This window comes from Octopus bimaculoides, chromosome 6 (genome assembly GCF_046866305.1).
Source record: "Octopus bimaculoides isolate indiv1 chromosome 6, ASM4686630v1, whole genome shotgun sequence".
Lineage (NCBI taxonomy): Eukaryota > Metazoa > Mollusca > Cephalopoda > Octopoda > Octopodidae > Octopus > Octopus bimaculoides.
The window spans coordinates 81,037,622-81,054,840 of record NC_142933.1 but is presented as its reverse complement, the minus strand read 5'-3'; the positions used below and the strand labels follow the sequence as shown (position 1 = coordinate 81,054,840).

At 37.6% G+C, this 17,219-nt stretch overlaps 1 protein-coding gene across 1 annotated transcript in view; it reads right to left on the bottom strand.

Moving 5' to 3' along the window:
- Window positions 1–17,219, bottom strand: part of LOC106881643 (OTU domain-containing protein 5) — a 45,525-nt gene that overhangs the window by 12,511 nt on the left and 15,795 nt on the right. Inside the window, exons 3-4 of the mRNA XM_014932108.3 lie at window positions 12,980–13,044; window positions 2,940–3,096 (exon numbers count right to left, since the gene is read on the bottom strand). Coding sequence (XP_014787594.1) covers window positions 2,940–3,096; window positions 12,980–13,044 — 222 coding nt within the window. The remainder of the gene's footprint in view (window positions 1–2,939; window positions 3,097–12,979; window positions 13,045–17,219) is intronic.

The window sequence follows — 17,219 nt, the reverse complement described above, 5'->3', positions numbered from 1 at the left end:
ATAATTGTCATCAATGAGTGACAAAACTACGACATTAAGGGAAGTTGGAATATTAACTCACTGTTCATAAAATAAAGCATAATAATTCAAATTGGGAAGCACAGCTGCATCTGGCAACTTACTGCAACATCTTCAACAGTTTATTTTTTTTATTAACAACTTATGCAGGAGGAGGAGGAGCATAAATTAACTTTTCAGCCACTAATTTAACCCTCTTGGAACATGCAGGCCGATTGATCAGCCCAAGTGATACAAGCTGAAAGGACTTTGAGGCCAATCCATTGGCCCAATGAAACAAATGAATAGTTGGTTTTGAAGTGTAATAGCCAATCAGAGATCATCTTTCAGTAGATGTATTTCCTGTTGTGCAATACCGACAAAGTCACCATGTTTGCCCAAAGTGTTTAGTGTGTTTTTATTTGTTTTTACCTATAAAGTACCCACTGCAAAGATGAGCAATTCTGACGAACCAAGTAATGAGTTTGATACAAGTGAGTCAATGTTGCAAAGACCAAAGTTCTAGTAAGTAGGAAGGCGGACACATCACACACCCCGTCAGGTGTGTGTCATGTGTAGAAAAGGTGCTTGATCTATAGAAAAGGTGTAGGTAAAAACTCCATAAGATGTACCCAGTATAATCTATAGACACATAAGAGGTGCAGGAACATCGAAGGAAGATAGCTTTCATGTGCGGCGGGTGCACAGGGGCAATAAACACCACAGATGCTCAGAAAACAGATTCTATCGAACTCCAGGGGGAAAAACTAGAAGTAGTTGATAGCTTCCGTTACCTGGGTGATCAAGTTAGTAGTGGAGGTCGATGCTCAGAGAGTGTTACCACTAGAATAACCTGGGCAAAGTTTAGAAAGCTTCTACCCATACTGGTGACAAAGGGCCTCTCGCTCAGAGTGAAAAGTAGATTGTATGATGGATGTGTGCGAACTGTTATGCTTCACAGTAGTGAAACATGGGCCATGACTGCTGAGGACATGCGTAGGCTCGAAAGAAATAAAGCTAGCATGATCCGCTGGATGTGTAATGTCAGTGTGCACACACAACAGAGAGTAAGCGCCCTGAGAGAAATGCTGGACATAAGAAGCATTGGATGTGGAGTGCAAGGGAGACGTTTGCGTTGGTATGGTCATGCACTACAGATGGATGAGGAGAGATGTGTGAAGAAGTGCCACTCCCAAATAGTGGAAGGAATCCGGGGTAGAGGTAGACTCAGGAAGACATGGGATGAGGTGGTGAAGCATGACCTTCAAATGTTGGGCCTCACAGAGGCAATGACAAAAGACTGAGAACTCTGGAAATATGCTGTCACTGTAAAGACCCGGCAAATAAAGTGATTTCCCGGTTGTATCCTACACCAGTTTCGCATAACCAGCCCCTGCCCATTCAAAAGTACCTTGGAGTGTAGGGTGACCTGCTGTGCTTGAGGAGACCTATTGAGTCAAGTACATCAACATCAAAATGAAAATCAAATGGAAATTGTAGTTGTGATCCCCATGCTGGTGGCACGTAAAAAGCACCATCCGAAAGTGATCGATGCCAGCGCTGCCTCAACTGGCTCCCACGCCGGTGGCATGTAAAAAGCACCAACCGATCGTGACCGTGCCAGCCTCCTCTGACCCCTGTGCCAAAGGCATGTAAAAAGCACCCACTACACTCACGTAGTGGCTGGCGTTAGGAAGGGCATCCAGCTGTAGAAACACTGTCAGATCAGACTGAAGCCTGGTGCAGCCTCCTGGCTTCCCAGACCCCAGTCAAATCGACGAACCTATACTAGCATGGAAAACGGATGTTAAACGGTGATGATGAGGTGGAGTCTGAATTGCAGACAGGGAAAAATCTTGACTACAGCATTCTGCAAGAAGTCCCCCAAAAAATGCTGTGCTGTTGCTCTCTACCAAAGAGAAAGCTGGGGGGGTCCACAGGTGTAAGTGAGAAGACGAAGCCAAACGCATAGAGCTGCAGCACATGTTTACAAGCCCTTTTCTGTGCTTGCTTACAACAAGTACATGGTGGGGATAGACCAGGGTGACAGCTATCTAAACAAGAGGAAGACACTAAAATACTGGAAAAAAGTAACTTTCAACATTCTCTCCAGAATGCTGCTGAACTCGTATATAATTTACAAGAAGCACACATCAGATAGACATGCCAGGGTTTTTGTTTTGGTTGTTGAGGCCTTGATCAAGGTCAACATGGACCAGAGGAGTGGTCCCTCTGATGAGATTGGAGGTATGGTCTGGTCACGAACTCTCAAAACAAAGGAAAGGACTGTTGTGTCTGTAATGACAGGAGAATGCCTGGGAGATGAAAAAGGTCTAGAATCATGTGTCAGAAGTGTAAAAAAAGGCCTTCATGGACCATGTTTCCTCGAACACAAGTGCTAGCTAGCTGTTATACATTGTTAAATATTTTTGCATAAAAACTTCTGTGTGATTTAGTGTAGTTTTAGATTTACTTGTACATTTTTTTTTTTTCTCAAGGAAGCATTTATGCTTATTATTTTATTTATTTATTTGCTGTTTTAGGTTTTCTTATTGTGATGGATGTATTATACTGTTTACAAGCTTTCATAATAAATATAGCTTTACATATCAATAGTTTTAGGCACTTTATCCTTTGTTTTCTACATGCACCCATCAATTCCTATCTCAACAGGAAAAAATGGCCTTTTTAGTTACACATACCAAAATACCATGTGTCTCAAAAAGGTTAATATTAATACGGAAAGGGAGAAGCCATGATCATCCAATACAGCCCATTAAACAATCTTTCACCAGTTTCCTTCTACTCAATTTCACTCACAAAGCTTGGGTTAACCATAACCTCAGATTAACCCAAGCTGTAGGATCAAACTGGAACTATATGATTGCAAAGCAAATTTCTAAGCCTCTCACAGATGTACCCGTCAAAGATGATTGGCTTACCTAAGCTGTATTGGTATACTTCAATTGGTCTGTTATATAATTCACATAATGCTTGCATTTCAACATGGTTACCATGACAATTGTCATTCCTTTTACGATTTAGGTAAGTGTTAAAATCCTCTGTAACATAATGTTTGAAGTAATCTACATTTTTTGCCTGCAAATAATAAATTAAGAAAACACAGTTTTAGGTTAAGTATAAAATGAACTCAAACAGAATTAGATCTAAAAAATAAAATTTTTAAAAAAAAGAAATTCATATAAAATATCAAACAAACACTGAATTATATGTTACTCAAGGATCATTGAGCAAAGTTTTTAAAAAATTATAAAAAGACAAAATTACAAACATCAGAAAAGGAAAGATCCCAGCAAAAGGTCAACTGAAACAACTTGCTAAGATGTATTCTGCAAGAATGCATTAAACAGAATGAGTTACCTTACAACTTTCTATGTAAAAACATCAATTTCTGTCACAATCATCATCAATAATTTTATGTCCATTTTTCATGTTGGCATGGGCTGGACAGGTTGTCATGGTCCAAGTTGCACCCAATTGGGAACTACAGATCCCAAACACTAGGTGCTGAAATATGTCAATTGGCTTACTTCTATGGCTCAATGCCCTTCCTAACATCAACCATTTTACAGAGTGTCTGAGTGCATTTTCTCATGGTTGTTGACACTAGAGAGTTTGAAGAGTCCTTGTCAAAATATGAAAGAATAACTGTTGTAGTTGGAAATGTGAAACATAGTTAAACGAATAGCAAAACTAATAGACAAGAAAATATGACATTCAGAAACGTTCAATTCTATTTATACATTGGCAAACATATTTCTTTTAGCTTGTACAAGAAAAGAATGACACAGAGTATTACTAGTTGAAAGCAAGTGTGTTAAGGAACCAACTGCATGGAGGAGTTAACCAACTAAGAATACATAGATGAAACTAAGACTAACCTTCATCAAACCTGCAAAAGAACCAGTTATAAAAATGACTGGATAATATACCAAGAGAACAGAGAAATATCAAAGAAAACTTAAAGATCACAAGATAGCTACTTTAACAGTAGAAGGAAACAAACCAATTTCATACATTCTTCTGTATTGTCTGAACCTGTATTGGCAGAAGCAGAGTGAAACCTGCTTCCATTTTCATATAGATTGGAAAATGGTTGTCAAAAATGGGAAATAGAAAAATTAGCTTTCTTTGCATATTATAACAATTCTATAACCCAAATTACTAAAAATTCCTGAAACTTGTTTCTATTTAACTAATTTTTAAACATTCTTTGAAAAGAATTCTGATAAGGCTACTTTGCCAAGATAATCTTGAAAAAAATTATATTATGTTCTGGAATTTTTCTTGTAAAAAAGAAATCCTGAAGAACAAATCTTGAAGAATTGGTGCACAGCAATGTAGGGATCCTTCTCAATTTCAGACAGTATATCGTGTATATCATGGAGCTTCAAGCAATGAAGTTGCATGAAGAAATAGAAAAGTAATTAGTTCTGCTAGATGGTAATCATTAGAACGACAGTCTTCATATAATTACTGTTGCAGAAAAATTGAAGAGAAAAAACAGAAAAGACTGTAAAAAGCAGGTAAGTAGTCCAAGTGAAAGGATACTAGAACAAAACACAACTATAGCCTAGGGCCTAAGGATTTTCAATGAAGACAAAGTATTTCAATAAGACAGATGGTTTTCCTATGGCTCAGACTACTATGATAGTGATAAAAAAAATATAGTCTTCAAATATGAGAACAATACTCTATTGCATAATGTACTTTGGATTTTTGGTGACAAAGAGATGATCCCTTTTACATGGAGAAATGCCATATAAAACACACCAGTAATACAAAAGATACAATATATATGGTTTTTCTTACTTAGCTCTCAAAACTATTGATTGAAAGAAGTATGATTACACTATTTCACATTATTGAACTGTAAATCTAAAGAGTGAAATTCTCAATAATTTTTATAAAAATGAAATTAAATCACATTAAAGAAAGATTCTACAAATCAAAACCAAGCAAAATTAATTTAATTTCAATCTCCTCATATCTACATTGCCTACAATCATGTAATATAGGTAACAGATGTACTAGTTTAAATAAACACTTATTGATTCAGCCAAATTTATATATAATGAAATACTATATACAGACATACAAACAGAAGTGTGGGTGTACACACACACACATTTTAAAACAAAAACAAGACCAAAATCTATATTACTAGAATCTCCAATTTTCATAAACTACAATATAATTTATCACACATTTGCAACGAATTAACATGCAAGTAGGAAATGAATCACTAAAACTACAGATATTATTTCCTTAGTATATTTCAATTTTTTTTTCTCAAAAGACAAGTGCTAAATTTTTACAGATACCAAACAAATCAATTTATATTAACTAAAGTTTTAAGAGAGAATGTCTGGTTAAGTTTGTAAATTTACATGTGCATTGTTTAATGAACATATAGTTTGAAAATGACATACTTTACTCTGCTGATCAGAGTGAATCACAGTTCGATTACTTTTGTCAGTCATTACTGGCTCAAACAGTATTCACTTCATCCAGTTCAGAAAGACAAGGTTTACGGCTCCTTACAAAAAGCCATTTGTTTATTAGTACATTTGTTGCATCAGGAATTAACTAACTAAAATACTGAGACAGCATGTTTGTGAATAGGTCTATAAATAAATTTATATATGGATATATTTATGCCAGTGACACATAAAAGATACTCGCAACACTCTCGGAGTGGTTGGCATTAGGAAGGGCATCCAGTCATAGAAACCAAACCAAATTCAGACTGGAACCAGGTGTAGTTCTCTGGCTTACCAGTTCCAGTCAAGCCATCTAACCCATGTCAGTATGGAAAGCAGACGTTAAATGAAGATGATGATGTTTTATGAATATTCTGCAGAATGATTCTTGTGCTTTAACCATGTGGTTTACTTGCACAACAACCTAAATGTATACTCATTAAATGTATGTGTCCAATATTCAACTAAATGGAAAGCTATTATTACCAAAGTCTGGTTGATCTGAAGCAGATGCATTTCAATATCACTTCTGATGTGCCATTTCAACACAGAATCCAGGCTAAGACTCAAAGCTCAAAGATTAGTGATAGCCTTCATAATAAAAATTATATTTAAATGCTGAGAACACAACATAAATAGGAAACTAAGTTCAGACAAGTGTTAATAAAGTTGAAAATTAAAGGTATCAATCACTGCTTGCAGCAAAAGAGATTCAGCTGGCAGCAAAGATATGTGATGAAAACAAATGAAAGTAATCTGATGATCCAAAATAACATAAAGCAAAGTGGTAGCTAATTTTCAAATCAACCAGTAAGCAAGCATCAAAAAATATCAGCGATGAAGATTTAGCAAAACATCTAATAAAGACCCCCCCCCCCTATAGATTTTCAAAATATATTTAGAAACGTTATAATTGTATATGACAAAAGCACAGTAGCTTTGTAGACCACAACATAAAGCTCATTATTTACTTCATAATTCAGCACCCTCGAACCACCAGCAACACTGACTGCAGTGAGGATATATCTCATTTCCCCGCTTTCAAGACAGCCTCCCCCATCACTTCAATGCTCACAATTCCACTTTGCTCTTATGCACATTTCATATCTATACCACTGATGCACAAAACAATTCTTTTTGCAATTCTCAGTTTACCACATCCCCTACACACATCCCAGACTGACAGACATACATTATAAACACCCTTGATCACTTTCTTTCCTCCAAACCTCATCTCTACACCACAACTGTCTTAGCATCTATCAGGTCTTTTGACTATTATCTCAATACATCTACCCAATATGCATCTAGATATAAACAATACTCCACCCCACTTGGGACTTATGTCAGTTGGCTACATCACATATGCAACAAAAACTTAAATGTTCCAAACAGTTCCCTAAGTACTCACAGCCACAGAAAAAAAACAAGACCTACAACATTTGAAGAAATTCATCGTTTATCCAGCACTACAACTCTTACATGACCACTACCCAATCTATGAAGAATATTCCCATCCATCACACAGTCCTCTAGTTATCCTACCTCCCAAACTGCTAGTCAATCATTTTAGTCCCTTGCCAAAAGAATCTCCATCACCTTCCCACATTAATATTCCACTTCTCAACAACAATGGTTCTATAAGCAGTTCCTGGCAGAGAAAATTTCCACTTTGGCTGCCTGCTTTGCATCCATCTCCACATTGCACATTTGTAAATCTCCAAATCTATTTTCTCCACTCACCCTCAGGTTCACATCTTACACACATACCAAATGCGAAAGTACTTCCAGTTGTTTCAAACCTACAGGCCATCAACTCTCAATGTCCCTTTCTTTACCCTTAAGCATTGTGCCTCAAAACTAGCCCCAATACTCATTAATCTCTTCAATCCCTTCTTCTTTCAAAACACACTTATAGTGTATATCATTCCCAAGAGAGGCAACTCCTCTAAACCTACTATCATCTTATCACTCACTATACTGCAAAAGTAATGGAGACAGCCAATACATTGACCAACAGTTCAGATTCTGTAAAGACATATCTACAGGGGACCTGCTCTGCTTTGTCACTCACCATTAGATCTCACCCAAGAGAAATTTGACAAAAGCAACTTATTAGCAATATCATCATCAACATCAGCAAAGATTTCAACCATATTTAGCATGCACGTCTCCTATTGAAACATTCTGCCTATGGGCCCCACCAGTTATCTCTGGGATCAAAAGCTTCCTGTCGGATAATATCATTGCAGTGTACTGAAAGAGGTCTTTCTGATCTATTCTACCATCTCTGATGTGTCCCAAGCTTTGCTTTTCCTCCCACCACTCTCACTCTTCCTTCAATACTTCAATGACTTAATTGCTGTCATGTCTGACAAATCCTACTCTTTATGCAGATGTTACTACCCTCCATTCTTCCCTAACCTCCCCCAATAATGCATCATCCACACAAAACTTAGACACCACATGCCAAACTAACAGTTTCCATGAACAGAGAACTTGAAAGCATCCTCCAATATGAATGTGCAAATCTAGTCTCTTTCAACAGCAAAAAAAACTCATATCAACAAAACAACATTACGCAACATTTCCCTTAAACATTAGCAACATGCAACTAGAGCTCTCAAAATTATTCCAAATGATAAACCTCACCATCACCAAAGATTTCTCCTGGCAAAAGCACATCCTTCTACTGACACTACCAAGGTCAAGTGAGACCCACAATAGGATATTGCTCCTACACTTGAGATGATGCTGTTGCTACAGGTCCTCATTCCAGACGTCAAAGAACAGTGACAGAAGACTTGAAAATGAAATCATACTGAGACCTGTGAGGCACCTTGTTACTCAAGGACAAAAGGTTAGAAGGTTGGAGAGAGTGAAGATCATTTCCTTCATTGGACACTAAACTCTGCTTGTGAAGATCTGTTGACGCAAGTGAAATCGAAATCAAACTCGATGACCGGCATCCGTGCTAGTGGAGTGCTAAGAGCACCATCCGAGCATGATCGTTACCTGAGCAGCTGACTGACTTCCGTTCCAGCGGAACGTAAAAAGCACCATTCAAGCGTGATCGTTACCAGCGTCGCCTTACTGGCACTTGTGCCGGCAGCACGTGAAAAAACATTCGAGCGAGGTCATTGCCAGTGCCGCTGGACTGGCTCCTGTGTAGGTGGCACATAAAAAACACCATTTGAGTGTGGCTGTTGCCAGTACCGCCTGACTGACCCTTGTGCCGGTGGCATGTAAAAGCACCCACTACACTCTCAGAGTGATTGGCATCAGGAAGAGCATCCATCTGTAGAAACTCTGCCAGATCAGATTGGAGCCTGATGCAGCCATCTGGTTTGCCAGTCCTCAGTTAAATCATCCAACCTATGCCAGCATGAAAAGTGAACATTAAACGAACGATTATGATGAGGATGTGCACACAAACAGACGCAACAGCCATGTTCTGTCTCCAGATCCTCATGAGAGAGTCAAAAATATCATTTTCATGTGCAAAAGCCCTGCTATAATGGTGATTTTTGCCTGTGTGGCCTCTAATGGTAAGATGCTATTGATTATCTTTGAGAAGGTTGAGGGACTGACAGAAATTTGTTATGTTCAGGTTTTGAAAGATGTAAAAGACCCAGATTCTTTCTAAATATCCTGAGCAAGAGATGAGAGAAACACCAACAAGATCACTAATAACTATTCCAGTCCTTTATGAACTCTCAATCCTGAGCTATGGTTATTCATGAAAATATCATTTTCATCCATGATCAACTTCACCACGATTCTTTTGGAGAGCTTGGAGTGATCAACATCTTTTGTTGCTCAAAGTAGAGCCCAATAGCATTGGAAAATCCTCAGATAATTCCATTAAGTTGTCTTTGAACATTCCTGAGCTACAAAGATTTGTCGCTGAATCTAAAATTTGGACAATTTTGCTGATACACCCGGTGTGTGTGTGTGTATATATATATATCACATTTCAACGTCTTCATTTACAAAATTATTCAACTTGTACAACTTTTCTCTAATAGAAAAACTGATGGAAAATCATTTTAAAAACCTTTTCTTTACCTTAATGAACAATCATATAAATTTTTGTCAACTACATTCAGGTAACATAAATAGAAAAACAAAAATAAAAACTTTCAGATTTCTGCATATTCAGTCAAAAGCTAATTCAATACAAAAATGTGTTCACCACTACCTGCTAAACCTACCCAATGAAATCAGTATTCACAACTTAGCTTCTGCTTTGTTGAATGCAAAATGTTCTATTTATATTATCAATTTATGTTTTATGACTCACTCAATCAGGTGGAAATTCCCAGCCTGTAATGAAAGATAAAACCCACTCCTAAACATCTGCATTTAGTAACATTACCTGAAAATGGTTTAAATATTCTTATAACACTAATGCCATCAGAAATGATGACATGAAAATGATACAGAAAATAAAATTAAAATATTACAACCTTTATCTTAGCAATTGCTTCAACACCACGTTTCTAGTGAAAACCCTACCACCAATGAGTTCACCTTGTTTTGGATGGTTCTTTACTAACATTTTAATATTGTTACTGCTGACACATGAAATGTTTCGAGCGAGATCGTTGCCAGTGCCCCTGGACTGGCTCTTGTGCTGGTGACACATGAAATTTCTTCGAGCGAGATCGTTGCCGGTGCCCCTGGGCTGGCTCTTGTGCGGGCGACACATGAGGTTTTTCGAGCGAGATCGTTGCCAGTGCCCCTGAACTGGCTTTTGTGTGGGGTTGTTGTAGGATTTTCGAGCGAGATCGTTGCTGGTGCCCCTGGACTGGCTCTTGTGCGGGTGACACATGAGGTTTCTCGAGCGAGATGAGCGTGGCCGTTGCCAGTACCGCCTGACTGGCCTTCGTGCGGGTGACAGGTAAAAGCACCCACTACACTCTCTGAGTGGTTGGCGTTAGGAAGGGCATCCAGCTGTGGAAACACTGCCAAATCAGATTGGAGCCTGGTGTAGCCATCTGGTTTCACCAGTCCTCAGTCAAATCGTCCAACCCATGCTAGCATGGAAAGCGAACGTTAAACGACGACGACGACGATATATATGTGCTGTGCGTGAGAAGACCCAGCAAGCCAAGTGAGATCGTTGCCAGTGCCCCTGGACTGGCTCTTGTGCGGGTGGCACATAAGATGCACCATTTTGAGCGTGACCGTTGCCAGTGCCGCCTGACTCGCCTTCGTAGGGTTTTCGAGCGAGATCGTTGCCAGTGCCCCTGGACTGGCTTTTGTGCGGGTGGCACATAAAAGACATCATTTCGAGCGTGGCCGTTGCCAGTACCGCCTGACTGGCCTTCGTGCGGGTGACACGTAAAAGCACCCACTACACTCTCTGAGTGGTTGGCGTTAGGAAGGGCATCCAGCTGTAGAAACTCTGCCAAATTAGATTGGAGCCTGGTGTTGCCATCCGGTTTCACCAGTCCTCAGTCAAATCGTCCAACCCATGCTAGCATGGAAAGCGGACGTTAAACGATGATGATGATGATGCTGATGACTTCTACTAAATGCAACATAAAGTTGTCCATGGCTGAATACTGGTGATAGTAGGATGATGCCAACATTATTGAAGCTCTGCCTTTGTGATTTGTTTATCATCATCATCATCATCGTCGTCGTTTAACGTCCGCTTTCCATGCTAGCATGGGTTGGACGATTTGACTGAGGACTGGTGAACCAGATGGCTACACCAGGCTCCAATCTGATTTGGCAGAGTTTCTACAGCTGGATGCCCTTCCTAACGCCAACCACTCCGAGAGTGTAGTGGGTGCTTTTACGTGCCACCGGCATGAAGGCCAGTCAGGCGGTACTGGCAACAGCCACGCTCAAAATGGTGTATTTTACATGCCACCTGCACAGGAGCCAGTCCAGTGGCACTGGCAAGTCAGTGCAAATGCTGGGATAACAAGAAACTGTCGTCTACTCATACTAAAAGGAAGGGTTGTCTCACTGGGACAGAGACTGATGTGCAGAATAAAGGCAGCCTCTCCTTTCTTACTTCCACTAAGTATTTTTCCATGAATGAAAAAATCCTTGATGGACAGCATTAAGATCCAGGTCCCACTGAGTAAATCTCTCATAGAGTTCAACTGAAATTATCAGTGAACTGATAACAAACAATATATACTATAAATATACACACACACACACACTGGAACCAAAATATTAGAGCACATGATCTTCGTAAAATGTAAACAAAACATTTCACCTGTGAAACGATTCTTCTGATTGTCCTCTAACCCTGTTTTATAGGGAAGCCTCTGCAGGCATATATAATATATATATGTAATGTGCCGGACATGATTGTATCGACAATTTCTAACTAACTGTTCTTTTCAATGATAATCCTGTTAATATTTTGAGAAGAACCTTTCCCAAGGTCTTATGTTGGAATAAAGAATACATATTTGATTGTTAACTTTGTTATATTTCCTTCATTACTATATATATATGTATATCTATATATACAAAAATAAGAGGGATGACCAGCAAAAGTGGACTCCTATATGCTAGAAATAGATGCCGAATCATCTAACCACGAAAAAAATATATGTTCTCTGAGAACATATATTTTTTTCGTGGTTAGCTGATTTGGCATCTATTTCTAGCATATAGGAGTCCACTTTTGCTGGTCATCCCTCTTATTTTTGTATGTAATATAATTTTAATCTTCGGATTTTTTTAATATGCTAGACCACTGGTTTAAATTAATTAATATCAATTTCTACTCTCATATATAAATTTTTATTTTTATATATATATATATATATATATATATATATATATATAAATCCATGCAGGTGGCACATAAAAAACACCTTTTGAGCATGGCCTTTGTCAGTACCATGTGAATGGCCCTCGTGCCGGTGGTACGTAAAAGCACCCACTACACTCTCAGAGTGGTTGCCGTTAGGAAGGGAATCCAGCTGTAGAAACTCTGCCAGATCAGATTGGAGCCTGATGCAGCCTTCAGGCTTGCCAGTCCTCTGTCAAATCGTCCAACCCATGCTAGCATGGAAAGCGGACATTAAATGATGATGATGATGATATATATACACACACACATAAATACATATATATGTATGTATGGTGAACACAACGCTCTCTTTACCACTTACTCTCTCTCATTCCTGTTACTTTCTCTCACTCCCTGTCAGTCATGGCTATTACTCTCATTACTTCTTTACTGAATTACTATTTTCTCTCCTCTCCCTTCACTTATACTATTCTTTCTCTCACAGGAAGGGCATCCAGCTGTAGAAACTCTGCCAAATTAGATTGGAGCCTGGTGTTGCCATCCGGTTTCACCAGTCCTCAGTCAAATCGTCCAACCCATGCCAGCATGGAAAGCGGACGTTAAACGATGATGATGATGATGATATATATATATATATAAAATATATAAAAACACTACACTCATTATTATATTAGATAGATTAACTCACCATATAATCAATGCAGGTTTTTCTTATATCAGAATGCATTTCTGGATCTCCATAAACTTGGTCAGCTAGGAAACAAAATGATAAAAGAAATTACTCTAAATAACACTTATATAAAAATGAAAACTTCATACATAAAATTAACTACACAAATTAATAAGTCAAGAATTCAAAAAATTACATTTATTATAGCCTTATTTATTTAATTAAAATTATGCTTACAAGTAATCCCATATACCCCTTTAGCATTTAAACCAGTCATATCCAGCCCACATATTCTACCTGTTTTACATTCAAACTGACCAGATCCAGCCTCTCACGCCTACCCTACAGTCTAAAAATAAACAACCACATCACAAAATTTTATTTTCAAGCTTCAAGTTAATGCATGATAAATTCAAAACAATCTGAAATAAGCATTAACATTTGTCAGAGTAATAATATGAATGCTAAATGGTTTTACATATGTTTCTGGATGTATGTTTAGATAATGATAGAAATTTAAAGTATTAGCAATTTAACAATTTTCAGGAAGGTCTTTCTTTGATTTTACCTGATAGAGTTAACCAACAGAGTCAAACCAATAAAGGAATCTCTACATAGTTGCTTAACCTGCCTGAAACAACAGCCAACTCTCCCTCAGATCATGCTCAACTTGCATTTAAAAAAAATGGTATAAATACACTATGTATAAAAAAAAGTGGGAAAGGGACAGATGGTGACAGCTGAAACAGTTCTGATCATAAGCTTTCTCAATCAGAGTTGACCTAAAGTTAAACAGGAACTAAACAAATTATTTTTCCTTTGGGGTGCAAAGAAATCAACCCCTGGACTTATTCCCTGTAAGCCTGGTGCTTGCTTATTTTATCAGTCGAACAGCTAAGTTATGGGGAGGCAAACATACCAACATTGGTTGTCAAGTAATGGTGGTGGTGGGGACCAAAAACAGACATGCATAAATATATACATACATATATGACAGGCTCCTTTCAGTTTCCATCTCCAAATTCACTCATAAGGTTTTGGTCAGCCTGAGGCTATAGTAGAAGACACTCTTTAAAGTATAGAGTTGAATTTTGTATAGCCACCTATTGGCAATTTTTCTCCCCCACCCATTTTTCTGGACTCGTTTCACAGTTATTCCCCGTTCAAAATTTGCATTAGTTTTCGTATGAAAAAAAAAAAGAAAGGAGGGGAGCTTGTTTATAGTTTGTAGAGAAAACGTTAACCATGCCTGAAAAAAGAACATGGTCTTTCCCCACAACTAAAAGACATGAAGAACTATGAAAGAATGCAAATAAGTACCAGGGGTGAGGAGAAAGAAGGGAACTAACACTCGATTATTCTAGAACCCCCAGAATAAAAACATAAACACCTGAAAGACTTTCCCTCTATTCATTACCAAATGTATTTCACTCTTCTTCATTGTTAAAAGTAAAAAAAGCTAGAAAAGATCGATCGTATTTCAGTCTAATTGTCATTGTAAATGACTGATGCTTTCCTTTCTCTGTCTCTATTGCTTCACTCCTTTTCTCTAGGGTTAAGAGAGTGAAGGTGTGTGGCTCAGAGGTTAGGGTTATTCAGTCCATGATCATAAAGTCATGAGTATGATTCCCAGTGGCACGCTGTGTTCTTGAGCAAGGTACTCTATTTCACCTTGCTGCAGTCCACTCAGCTGGCAAAAATGAGTTGTAGCTGTAATTCAAAGGGGCCAGCCTTGTCACATTCTGTGTGAGGCTGAATCTCCCTGAGAACTAATTTATGATATGCATGTCTGTGGAGCACTCAGCCACTTGTGTGTTAATTTTAAGAGCAAACTGTTCTGTTGATCAGATAAACAGGAACCTCATCATCATAACCAACGGAGTGCCATTTTTTAAAAAGAGTGAAAGAAGAAAGAAAAGCAAATGTTCCATATCGTAAAGCAAAAATGTCATGTGTTTAGTATAAGCAGTGAAAGCTAAAACAAAATAATTGCTATTCCGTTATGTATTCGTCCTCGACTCACACTCAGTTCGATAACAACAGCCTGTGCATTGGTGTTTATCCAGGGGCTTGGCCTCGAGATTTGTGGGACCCAGAAATGTTGCTGTTAGGACCAGATTAACACCCATAGTGACCCTAATGACTAAAAAGATTTTCCTGCCCCTATATAGGATCTTTTTTCATTTTCTTCCAACCACTTGAAGTCAACTTAGTTGATCAAAAGGAGTTGTAACTATAATTCAAAGGGCCCAGCCTTGTCATATTCTGTGTGAGGATGAATCTCTCTGAGAACTACATAAATGGTGTGCATGTCTGTGGAGTACTCAGCCACTTGTAAGTTAATTTTATCCTCGTGTGGTATAGGAAAGTGAAAGTGACATACAATATTTGCTGTAGTTATTTGTCTTTGATTTAACAAGGTGTCTGTGTATCAACTTTCCTTTCTGTCTATGTATCAACTATCTCCCTCATTTTCTCTCTCACTTGTGTCCCTCTTTGCTCCTGCTTTTAATTTAACAATGTGAATATGTATCTATGTATCAACTTTTCTTTCAATCTGTGTATCTACTTTCCTTGCGATGTGATATAAACATTTAAAAACACAAAACGAACATTGTTGCCTCTCACTCTCTTTTACTCTCTGTCCTGCTCTCTCCTTCTTTGCCACTCATTTCTTCCTTAGAAGTGTGACACACACCACAGGTAGGTACATACAAAAACAACAAGTTGGTGTATTAACATTATTGATATTAAAATATTTTCAGTACCACAGGTGCAGGCCTCTGGATAAAGACCTTAAAAGTGTTACCAAGTTCATGTTGATGCTATGTAAACAATATAAGTGGATATATATTGAAGTATGGTTGTGTGAGTAAGAGGTTCACTACCACATTCACTTGCAAGGCTTTTGAGTTCAATCTCACTACATGGCTCAGCAGATGTCTTCTAGCATAGCTCTGAGTGGATCAAAGCCTTGCAAATGAATGTGGTAGATTGAAACTGAAAAAGAAACCTGTTGCATGTGTATATATGTCTATATACAAGTATGTGTGTGTACATGCTCATGAGTGTGTCAGCATTTGTTTATATCTGCTGCATGCATTTTTGGAAAATAGGTAAGAGTTAGAATCAAGATTATACAGCTGTAAAACAAATACTTCAATAACATATTTGTAAAATTTGGAAACCAACTACAAGCTACTAAAAGACAAATATTTAAATATTATCCGAGTAACCCATCATTGCCAGACTTTTGGAATAACACATCCACATAAGTTGGATTTTCTGTCTTGATGGGGATTTTTCAAAATTTTTTTTTTTTCGTTTTGCACACCCTTGCAAATGATTGTGGGGGAGACCTTTTTATGAAAAAACATAGTTGAAAATTTAAATTTTTCACACACAACCTCTCACCTCCCACCTCCCCCACTCAATACTGATTTTGGCCAATGTTTTTTTTGCACTACACACTTAAAACAATGGGAGAAGCCTTGAAAGTTAAAAATAGAAAATAAAATTGTGAAATTACAATTCCTATTTCCTTTGTTTTCAAACAGAAAATGAAACGTAATTTACAAACAATAGTGGTATTTTTAAAAAAGTTTACATTAACTCCATCCCCACCCTCATTAATCCTAAAATTTTGGCTTTCTTTTTTTTTTCAAAAAAAATTTGTTAATCATAATTTTACAATACAGACAGTCCAAATCTGCAATTTGTTTCTGTTTATAATTTCAAAATTATTTTCAGATGAAAAGGTAATTTAAGGGAGATTTAGCTGTTGTTTCTAGCATATCCCACAACCACCTGGTACCTTCCTCATTTCTTTGACACTCTGACATGTTTTTCAATATTTTTCTCCCAATTTTATGAAATGATCATGCAGTAGTCCATTGTTGGGATTTAAGCAACAACAAAAAATTTTATTTACATTTTAAACACCACCCTACATCAAGCGAGCCTATGTACATGCATGTGTATGTGTGTGTGTGTAAGAAAAAACATATTTACTGGCAGAAAAGTAGGCTATTAAAATAAATTATCTTTTACATGCCTTTTTAAAATCACATGCAGATACACACACACACTCAGCATGCACAACATACTTTTATAAGGAATGAAAAAGTCTACCATTAGAAAAAAAGTGATAGAAACAGATTTTGAAATTTTAAAATGAAGTGAAAATGTTCAAATTTGGTATACTGATGTACTTTTTCATGATAAATCTGAGTTTGTGATTCATTTATTCCAGAAAAAT